At 41.3% G+C, this 10914-nt stretch overlaps 1 protein-coding gene across 1 annotated transcript; it reads right to left on the minus strand.

Moving 5' to 3' along the window:
* Positions 1 to 330: 330 nt before the first annotated feature.
* On the minus strand, positions 331 to 10111 carry AREG (amphiregulin). Its single transcript, XM_025985090.2, has 6 exons — positions 9863 to 10111; positions 8646 to 8894; positions 5990 to 6191; positions 4944 to 5099; positions 2381 to 2508; positions 331 to 466 (listed from the first exon to the last, which is right to left on the minus strand). Exons 1-5 carry the CDS (start codon positions 9921 to 9923, stop codon positions 2415 to 2417), a joined length of 762 nt encoding a protein of 253 aa, XP_025840875.1. The 5' UTR covers positions 9924 to 10111; the 3' UTR covers positions 331 to 466; positions 2381 to 2414.
* Positions 10112 to 10914: the final 803 nt, after the last annotated feature.

The following is a 10914-nucleotide window of genomic DNA, read 5'->3' on the forward strand; positions in this document are numbered from 1 at the left end:
TTTAGGATACTAGTATTTGTGGGAGGACTAAATTACTCTAGTTTCTAACTTTCCAATAATAATGCTTTCTAAGAAAAGAAGTAAGTTTTGAAGATCAACATAAAATAGGAAAAAAAGGAAGGAACTTCTTTCAAAATGATCATCTAAGCTTTAGGAAAAAAATACCCTAGAGTCTTGCGATCTCAAAACTAATATTCAAACTCTCAATCTCTTTGCTTAAAAAAGTTTAATAAGCTGTAAAATAAATACACTTTCATTAAATATTAAATAAATTATTTACAACTTGAAAAAATACTTTTTATCTCCATGCATCTTTATGTACAGAAATAAGACTTAGCATAAAAAGCAACAATTGAAAGTGTAAAACCATCAGAACAAAAAGGTTCTGTTTTCTTATGATCCACCGAAAAGAGGAACCAACTCATCACTCAAGGTTGTGACCCGGCAATGACTCTGATCCGATACCCTGGTCAAAAATAAAATAAGACTATTAGAGATATAAAGTGCAATTTCAATATAGCTTTAGCAAAATACTTTTTAAAATCAGGAATCAGAATTTCTGCCCATCTAGAATGTCTTCTGAAAAATACTAAAAGCTTTTCAGAGATGAACTGCCAGTTCAACTTCATACCTGCTTTGGTTATATGCCTACTTAGGTGGAGGACTGCATAAGCTGAAGCCTGTTTCATCAAATTCCACCTCATAAAAAGCAACAACACTCATGGGAAGTAGTTTTCCTAACCAAATCTATGCAGTGGACATAGTTAAAAAGACAGATTAAATGGCTCAGTGTATTTGTGATATACAGTTAATTTAGGATAATCAGTGCCAAGAGCATAAATGATAGAAGCTACCAGCTAATAGCAGCCACTATGTGCCAGCACAGCATATTCCTTTTCCAAAAGTCATGTCAGATCTACTTTGAAAAATCTCAGCTGCACTACATAACCAAAAATCTACCTTTATTCATGTTGGTGGTCTTAGTCTTAGCACATTAAGCCAATAGTATAATAAATATTGATGCAGTAAGTACTGAGTACATCATTGCATTGATAATTATCCACTTTATGAGTTATTGAGCTAATTCTGTAATAGGCTCCTAACATAATGCTTGCATTTAACCAATGCTAGCCAGTGTTTCTCTAAGCATCTGCAGTGCTTCCAAACCCCAAACCCATAAAAAAAACTTAGGGTTTGGCCTAGAAATGTGCATATTTAACCAGCATCTCAAGTAATTCTTAAACCCACTGATGGTAGAGAATCAATGACTTAAGGATGTGACATCCTTCCTGAATGTTTAAGGAAATGGAATTCCTTCTTCTGACCAACTTTAAATGTGTCCTTGATCGCCTACTCTCCTCTTCCTCTGGAAGTTTGCTTCGTTGGCTGTCAGCTTTGGTTATTAATAAAATATTCTGCTCCATAGCTCCTTAACTTTCCCTACAACATGCACAGCTCTGCCTCTTTACAAAAATAAAAATAAAAATAAGAACTACAATATATCCCTTCACCAAACTATCTCTAAATTTGTACTCCCTTCTCCCTTCCTACCTCCTTTCTTTTTTTGGGGGCGGGGGGGTGGCACAGAGGTTGAGAGAGAATCCTAAGCAGGCTCCACACCCAGCACAGAGCCCAACATGGAGCTGAATCTTACACTCCTGAGATCATGACCTGAGCAGAAATCAAGAGTTGGACACTTAACCAACTGAGTCACCCAGGGGCCCCTCTACTTCCTTTCTTTAAAAGGATGATCAAGCTGCTCTCTCCACTTCCTCACATTTGTAATCATGCACCCTGACTTGGCTCTCCACCATGAGAGCTCAACCTTTGTTCCAAACTTCTCTCCTCAACACCCATTTGAACTAGGCCGTTTTTCACAAGTTTCTAAAGTGACGCAGTTCATCCTACACTTTTAATCTTCCTCCTTCTTCATAATTGCTTATCCCAATCTTGTCAGTCCTTGGAGGCTCACTTCCAGTGCCACCCTATACATGATATCCTTTCCTGCTCCTTACACACATTCCACAGCACTTCCTTTCCTTCACTGGAAACTCCTCATATTCCTTTCATATGACACATATTTTACTTGCCCTAGCATTCTGGCTCCTTTTACTACTTCCTATCTACTAAACACTAACTTCTTTGAGAAGAGGAACTGTGTCAGCCTCATCTTTACATCCCTTATAATATTGACGAAGGACATAGTCTTTTCTCACTATTGAACTCCATCTCATGCTCAAAGAATAAGACTTTCACATAGCCAATGTTCATAGTGTATCCATAATCAAGAACAATTTCTTCACTCAAGATAACAGATGCTATATTTTTCAAAATTATAGGATAGCAAAAAAAAAAATTATAGGATAGCATCTAAAGTTACCTTTTAAAACTCAAACCTGTAATATTATCTTCAGTTATGCTATGGCATGTGCATTTCCATTTTCTTGTCGAAGTTTCTTTCGTTCTTCAGCTTCCCCTTCATATTCCCTGAAGTATCGTTTTCGAAGCCTTCAGAGAACAAGATACTCTATGGTCACCAAAGTTCATCTATACATTGATTGGGGTTTTCATGAGTACAGGGAATTCCTTTTTTGTGAGTCCTTATAGAACATTACACTGTATTCTATACCAAGCCAAAACTTAAACCCAGCTATAAATATTGCCACCATTCTTTTCAAGGGGATGTTCATGGTGACTTTATATAAATACATTCCCAAAGTACTGAGGTTTAAATAGACATCCCCCCCCCCAAAAAAAATAAATAAATAAATAAATAAATAAATAGACATCCCTTGAGACACAAACTTTCAGAAGGCATGGAACACATTCATATATGGGAGTTTTTTTATAGTTGACACACAACATTACATTAGTCTCAGGTGTATAACATAGGGATTCAGCAAGTCTATACATTACGCTACAGTCAGCACAAGAGTAGCTACCATCTGTCACCACACAACACAGTTACAATAATATCATTACTATATTCCCTATGCTGTACTTCTTATTCCCATGACTTATTCATTCCTTAACTAGAAACCTGTATCTCCCACTCCCCTTCACCCACTTTGCCCATCCTCCTACCCTCTCCCCTCTGACAGCCATCATTTTATTCTCTGTATTTATGGGTCTGTTTATGCTTTTTGTTTGTTTATTCATTTGTTTTATTTTTCAGATTCCACATATAAATGAAATCATACAGTTTGTGACTTTCATTGATTTATTTCACTTAGCATAATGCCCTCTAGGTCCATTCATGTTGTTGCAAATGGCAAGACCTCATTCTTTTTTTCCTCAACACTTAGCACAGGTGCCAGTACAGTTGGAGGAAGAAGAAGATGGTATAGTTTTACCACAGAAAGACTTTACACTTGTACAAACTAGTTTAAATGATCAGAATTTTTTCACACCTGCTTACATCAGAAGTTGGATTTTATTTCTATATAATAAATACTTACTTTTAGTTTTATTCATTGTTACTTTCTCACAAAACTCAATCATTTAAAAATGCCTTGGTGTTATACAGGAAATTCTATTTTTAATAGGTCTTTATTCCATCCACTAAATATTACTCCTAAAATCATAATAATTTTGTCATGTTTGGGGAAAAAATTCAATTATAGAAAAAAAAAAAAAGCAAAATGTGGATTAGGCCACTCTTTGCTCTATGTGTCAAACACAAGAATATGGCAGAAAAGGAGGAAGGTCACCGCACAGTTTTAAGAGTGCCACCTGATAAAGTTTTCCCATGATTTTCTGAAGGATTAAATTTTTCACCATGAATGATCACAAGTTTGAATAATTATTTCAAAACACTGGCTATTTTTTTCCCTTCTATCCTTCTATGACAAACAATTATCATTTATTTGTCTTAGGGTATTTTTCCTAAACATATTTGCATATCTGGCTTGAGGTATTAGCAGATCAAAATAACTTCTAAGGTGTGCAAAACAAATTTAGAGCACACATCAAACTCTATGTGCATCATAAAACAGTTTTTTAAATGTGTCTTTTTATCATTATCTGATCTGCATTTAAAATAATAGTAAACAATGGCAGAAGATAACCCCTTGTTTCCTGAATGGCAGGAGTGGTAGATCATGCACACAGTCCAGTTGTTAAAGTAATTTACCAAGACCTAAAATTAGAATAATGAGCCTATTGCTTTTCCCAAGCTCTAGTAGCACATGAGTCATTACAGAGCCACTCACACCCTTCCCCAACTTCCTTAATTCGCTGACTTCTGTTTGACAGACAATGCCATTTTGACATAACCACCAGTGCCTACCAGGAACAGTCTACTTCTAACATTCATTGGTCATGAAGTGAAGTGTGTGATCTGTTATTGTGAGCACAGGCAGTTACTGCAGGAGTAGAACAGTAATAGAATTGTCCCTGCTTCCTACGCCATGCCATATGGAGGAATTTTTTTTTTTTTTTTGTAATTGAATTTCCATCTTACCTTTGACAATTCATAGAGGCAGAGGATATATCATTTCTTGGCTCCTGGCTTGAAGCTCTTTGTGGTTTTTAGTGTCAAAGCACAATCTCTGACAATCTACTATGAACCAGGTCCTAATTAGCTTCAAGAGGCTTCTGTAAGCTTAAAGAGATTCATAGTAGACACCAACACTCCGGCATTTGGAGGTAGCCATGAGGGAAGGTATGACATGAAACAAAACCACCAATTTTTAAGTTCAAAAAATTTCTAGGGTATTTGAAAAACAGCCTTACATATTAAGTTTCCGTGGCGGCCAAAGTAATATAAATTTTGACTAATTTCTGTGATCCTTGTCAGTGAAGTATAAGGATATGACCAAAGATACATGCCACCAATAGAATAATTAATCTAAAATATGATATAGTACACTGTGATAGAAACACTGAAAAAAAATCAACCTGGCATTATTTTAGTAGGAATGTTTAAGTTATGCCATACTTACTGGATTGTAATAACAACAGCAATAGCCGTGAAACTCACTGCAGACACAAAGGCAGCTATGGCTGCTAAAGCAATTTTTGATAAATCACTGTCCACCATGCTGTGAGTCTTCATGGACTTTTCCCCACATCGTTCACCAAAATAATCCTGATGACATCTGTAAACAACCCACATTCAAAAATTATAATAATAACTGTAAATATTCCACATATTTTAGGTTTACTCTCCAGGTCATCAATATTTAATTGTACCACTCAAAAAAAAAAAAAAACCCAAAAAGTCATGCCATCTATTTATATTTCAAAATCATGAGGCAGAATGCATTCAAGCCAAAGATCTATTAGCATAAGAACAAGCTGAGATTAGTTTGGGTGTAATATTCCAAGAAGACACACCTTTTCATTCTTTGTGCTCCTTTTATGACCAACTGATGAGTTCAGTGACTTGTTATGCAGCTAATTCCACTGTCATTTAGTGTGCTAGTGGCATTTGGGGGGAAGGAGGATAGTACGTTTCGGTCCTTTTTTTTTCTTAAAAAAAAAAAGGTTTTGTCTGGGAAACGAACTAGGGGTGGTGGAAGGGGAGGAGGGCGGGGGGTGGGGGTGAATGGGTGACGGGCACTGAGGGGGGCACTTGATGGGATGAGCACTGCGTGTTATTCTGTATGTTGGTAAATTGAACACCAATAAAAAATAAATTTATTATAAAAAAAATAAAAAAGGTTTTGTAAGATATATATCGTAAAATGATGATTTATACCAGGGGTCAGCAAACCATTGCCCATGAGAATTCTGGCCATTTGCCTGTTTTTTTTTTTACAGTGTGCAAGCCAAGAATGGTTTTTATTTTTAAGTGGTTATATTTTAGTTGGTTCTGTAAGAATATAGTTAATCTTGACCAAAGAAGCCTAAATTATTTTCCAGCTGGTCTCTTAAGAAAAAGATTACAGGTGCTTGGTTTATATGTGGGGAAAATGAGTGTTTTTTTGCATCTAGGAGTTTCAGAGATGGTGTTATACAGATTTCTATATAATTTAGGAAAACTTACTTGCATGTTACAGCTTCCAGATGCTCTATATATTTGCATTCTCCATGAATACAGAAATTTTGGAATTCTGCATCACAGGGATTCTTCTTCTTTCTGTTTCTTCTATTTTTTCCATTTTTTCCTCCTTTTTTCTTTCTTTTGGGTTTATCTGAAGTCTTTTCACTTTCTGTTTTGTTTTTCATGGGCTTAACTACCTGTTCAACTAAAAAATAAACAAATAAGATTTATTGACAAAAGTCTCTCTTCATCTTGAGTATCATTTTGAAGACATGAATCAAAGAAGTCCTAGCAGTGAAAGCTCATGGGGATGATGACCATATTTTTCTCATTATTTAATACAATTCATATACAATAATTGGTTAAAGAAAATATCTGTATGGTGTGGCACTTCAAAATCTGAACCTTCTTGTTTATTTGATTAACTTAGAAACACATTTTGAATTTATTTGTACTGGTATTATCATCGATAATAGTATTTACCTGTCTAAAAAATCCATGAAATATCTTACACTTTTTGAATTTCTTATACATGCCATGTTCTTGGTAATGAGTCTTAGTTTGATTAAACCCAGATCACAGGTGAATGTATTGTCATCCAGATGATAGAGAGGAGAACACTAGAGTTGAATGAAGACAAGTAACATGTTCGAGGGCACGCAAGTAGAAAATGACAGTGCTAGGGTGTCAAAGCCTTTCGTTCCCTCCTTATCCTACATTTTCTCCTGGATAGGTTAATGCTACTGATTAAACTGGAACTTTAGTACATTTGTCGATTTTATTTACTCATCTCAGTTTTGTGCTCACCACCATAATTGGGAATTACTGTGTATTACTTGAGAGTGGAAAAAACTGAGAGTTACACATCGGAATTAATCAATTTTCTCCAACTCCCAAATGACGATAGTTATGATTAATTCCCTGAGACTCATTTCTGGGTCAATCTGTTTGAAAAATAGGAATCCAGAAACTTGATGCTTCAGAGATTCACTCATCTTCACTCTAGATCTACAGAAACATTTTTTCAATGTTATAGCAATGCAGGGTATAGTATACCCACATGCTAAACACAGGTAGGAGGAGTTTTCATGTTGGAGCTGTGTGTTTTGTTATACTAATACCGAGTAGGCTTATCTAAGCAGATATTTAGCAAACAGCCCAGTGCAAAGAGGAAAATACTATAATGTCATAATACCATTAGTCATAATGGTCCTGAATAATGGTCCATTAAATAGAAAACATTAGAAACACAGGGAAGGGTATCAAAGATAGAACCCTGTGATTAAGGAAGCAACAAATAAATATTATGAGTATTTTAGCAAGTTATTATAACATTAATAGCCAAATTAGAAGCAATGTTTAACCAGTTATACAATTTCTATATTGAAACTTTGATGATAAGTACTGCAAGTTAGGATGAATCCTCTGATAGAAACAGTTTAAGGGAATATTACTGGAGATTATCAGGTATATTACAGATTGTAGATAGAGACAAGTGGTCACTACACTGAAGCACTGCAACACACATCAAGCCCCTGGGCTCAACAGCCTTTCAAAGTAGTTCAACCACCAGTTTCACTCTTTCACAATGCACTAGTCCGTTTCACCACTACCAACTTCTTCGGCCTTTTGAAATGTTAACAACTTGAAACCCCTTTAAGAGAACAGTTTCTAATCTTATCTCCAAAAATAAGAAGCGTAGACGGACCTCCTTCCCCGCCTTACCTACATAAAAGCACAAGTTACTAAGCAAAGAGTAAAGTGGAGGGCTCCCTGAAGTTCTTCCCACCTGCCGCCCAACCCAGTCACTGTCCCTGTGGATCACCTGCTGTATTCACCGGGTCTGGGAGCCGGACAGAGAGGGAGGAGTCAGGGATATTCAAGTCAAGAGAGAAGGGGCATTATGTCCTGCCTCCACAGTGGATGTTCCTCAGATATTTAGAGCGGATTTAATGATGACCTCATCTGCCCTGAAACTCCAAGGTAATATGAGGGTAATGAACAATTTGGGTTTAAATCGTGATTTTAGCAACTTGAAATCCATGCATATTTGTCTTTCTTTAATATTTCCAGAAGGTTATATCATTATTGTTGCTGCTGTTGTTATTACTCTTTTTAGAATCACCAGTTTCTGGTACTTGCTAAAGTCCAATTGCTTCTTCCCACTACTTTCCGTTCTCCTATTTGCGTTAAAATGCAGGTATTTAGGGAAACGTGGCAGTGGGGAGTGGATCCAAGAGCTGAGGACTGGTTGATGCCTACATCTGTCTCTCAGCGTCGGGGCCATGCCATCCCGTGGGAAAGAGCACAGGCTGTGGAATCAAACACTGGAATTCTCATTCTGACTCAACTGCATTCTGGCTGTGAAACCTGGGGCAAAACAATCTTGAGCTTCAGTTATCACATCTTCGAGTGATAACAATCCCTACTTGTGAAGGAGACTTAATAGACATGGAACGTTTGTTAGAGCTCTGGACGTATCAGATGTGCCTACACCAAGCTCTTTCCACCTCAGCTGACAGCTCACCCACGGGGTACGCATCAGACCTGCACACAAGGAAACCACTGGAAGATCCAGGGAATGGCTTTTCTTTGAAGCAGCTTTGCTCATGCCGACACACATCGTATAGGCTATGATGTCGCTTTACCTTCCACTCACCTCTGACTGAATCATCTACGATATAGCCAGATATTTGTGGTTCGTTATCATACTCCTCTGCATAGTCGTAGTCCATTCCTGAGGACAGTTCCCTACTGGAAGGCATTTCGCTCACAGGGGAAATCTCACTTCCTGACGACATCCCACTGGGTGGGGTGACCTCAGATCCATCAGCGCTGTGGTCCCCAGATAATGGTTCCCCTTTCCCAGAGCGGGTGACATTGGCGTCCGATCCAGCAGCATAACAGGCTGTGGGAGAAAGAACAACGGAAGAAAGGTGAAGCAGCCTGCCTTCCTCACCGGGCAGCTGTGTGGCCAGATGTTTATCTTCTGATATCGAAGCGGTTATTGCACATGTGCTATTGTTTGGGATTGAGTCACTTACGAAAGCATCTTCACATTTTGCCAACAAGCAAACTGGGCTGTTTACAGAGCTTCTTTCATCAAGGTTTTCTTTTCCGCAGTCTACACTACTTTTCCCACCGAATAACACAGCAAAGTAGGCTCGTTCATCTAACTACTTAACAGACACGGTCTGTATATCCCCATCACTTCTCCTGCCGGGTGCGCGTGTGTGTGCCCGAACGCCCCATTGGACGGACAGGTTCTAGATGGGAGTATCTGACTTTCTTAACACGGGTTCACAGTTTTTAAAAAGATCACACATACGGCTGAGAAACAGTAACGTGATACTTGACGGTAATGACTCTTACTGTCATTGTTTCATTATCCCGGGAAGAAACTGGGGACCAGGTGAGATCTGGGGCTTTAAGGCTCAAACTCCTGCTTTATCTTGTAGGTCTCCCTAAAACAGAATCGGAGCGGGGGGGGGGGGGGCGGGGGGCGCTTCCCCTTCTCCCTGGAACGCCGGAGGCCGTCCAGGGAGGTAAAGGTAACGTCCCCAGGTAGAGGAGACGGAGCATGTGGGCAGGAGGCGCCGCTCCGGGGTCGGGACTCGACTACCCTGAGACCTGCGGAAGTCGCTTCACCTGTCCGGGCTCGGCTCCTTTATCCGCAAAAGTCAAGGGTTTGGACCACGGCATCTCCGAGGTCTCCCGTGGCTGGACTGAAGTCAGGGTTCAGGGGCTCTCCGGCGCCCTCTTGCTGGCCTGGAAGGTCCCAGACGCCTGCCCGCTGTGTCCTCCTCCCGGGGCGCGAGCCTGGGGGGCCCCCGTGGAAGCCCCTCGCGGGGGGTCCTGGGACCCGGAGGTGCTCACCTGAGCCGAGGAGCAGCAGCGGCAGCACCACGGGCGCCGGCGGCAGCAGCGGGGCTCTCATGGGTCCCTCGGCGGCGCGGCGCGGCCTCTGGGGCAACCGGACCCGGAGCTGCAGCTGCAGAAGGCGGAGGAGGGGACGGGACGGGGACGGGACGGGGCCGCCGGAGCGCGGTGCGCTCGTGGGGAGGCGCCTCGGGTCGCCTCGGGGCCTCTCGCTGGGACGCGGGCGGCTGCGCAAGGTGCGCGAACTCTCCCGAGGCGCAGCGCGCACCTGCCGCTTTATAGGCCGGGCGGGGCCCAGCGAGGCCCGTGACGTCACCCCCCCACCCCCCCCGCCCGCCCGGCGAGGCCACCGCCCCCGCCCGGGGAGCCCCTGGGAGGCCTGGAAACGCCCCGGCTCGGGCCCGCGGTCCGAGGTCCCGGTGATGCAAAGCACCTGCAGAAGCCCCCAGGTACGGCGCGGCTGGCCTCGGCCCTACAGACCAGAGGCGTCAATCAGAAACGCTCCATACGACGACCCAGAAGCACTTCAAGCCCGGAGCGACTTGACGAGGAGCCTAACGAGGATGAGGAAGCTCATTAAGTGGCAGGAGAGCGCCCCTGATGAGGCGCTGCTCCCTCCCGACGGGACCGAAGCTCAGCTCTCCCCCGCCCACTACTGGAAAACCGGCCAGAATCTCAAGTCACTTCCCTTCCCATGTATTTGTGTCCCAGGGCCCCGAAATTCGGATTTACTGGCCCTTTCTTATTAGCGCACTATGCCTGTGCCGTCTCACTCAGGGACCTTGCTGCTGAAGCATCATTTTCCCTATTTTACAAGGAGGACGTGACACTACTGGTCATGGCAGAAGCCAAATGGATTTAAATTCAGGTTAATCTGACTCTAAAATCTCTCTCCATTCTGATAAAGGAATCTAGACTAACCTAATCTTTGAAAAGAACAGTTTCTGGGGAGAATAATACTTGGTGCTAAGGAATAATCTCCACTCTCCCCTGGTAGAGTGTTCGGATTTAATTGAAGGTGGTGCCCAAGCCTGTGCAACTCAGATCCC

This window comes from Vulpes vulpes, chromosome 2 (assembly GCF_048418805.1).
Source record: "Vulpes vulpes isolate BD-2025 chromosome 2, VulVul3, whole genome shotgun sequence".
Classification (NCBI taxonomy): Eukaryota; Metazoa; Chordata; class Mammalia; order Carnivora; family Canidae; genus Vulpes; species Vulpes vulpes.

Bases quoted from the DNA above. Each gene is read 5' to 3' on its own strand.
- AREG (XM_025985090.2), bottom strand. From the start codon at position 9,923: ATGAGAGCCCCGCTGCTGCCGCCGGCGCCCGTGGTGCTGCCGCTGCTG. The intron at 8,895-9,862 runs GTGAGCACCTCC...TTTCTCCCACAG, and splicing joins GCTGCTGCTCCTCGGCTCAG to CCTGTTATGCTGCTGGATCG. The intron at 5,100-5,989 runs GTAAGTTTTCCT...GGTTGTTTACAG, and splicing joins CTGGAAGCTGTAACATGCAA to ATGTCATCAGGATTATTTTG.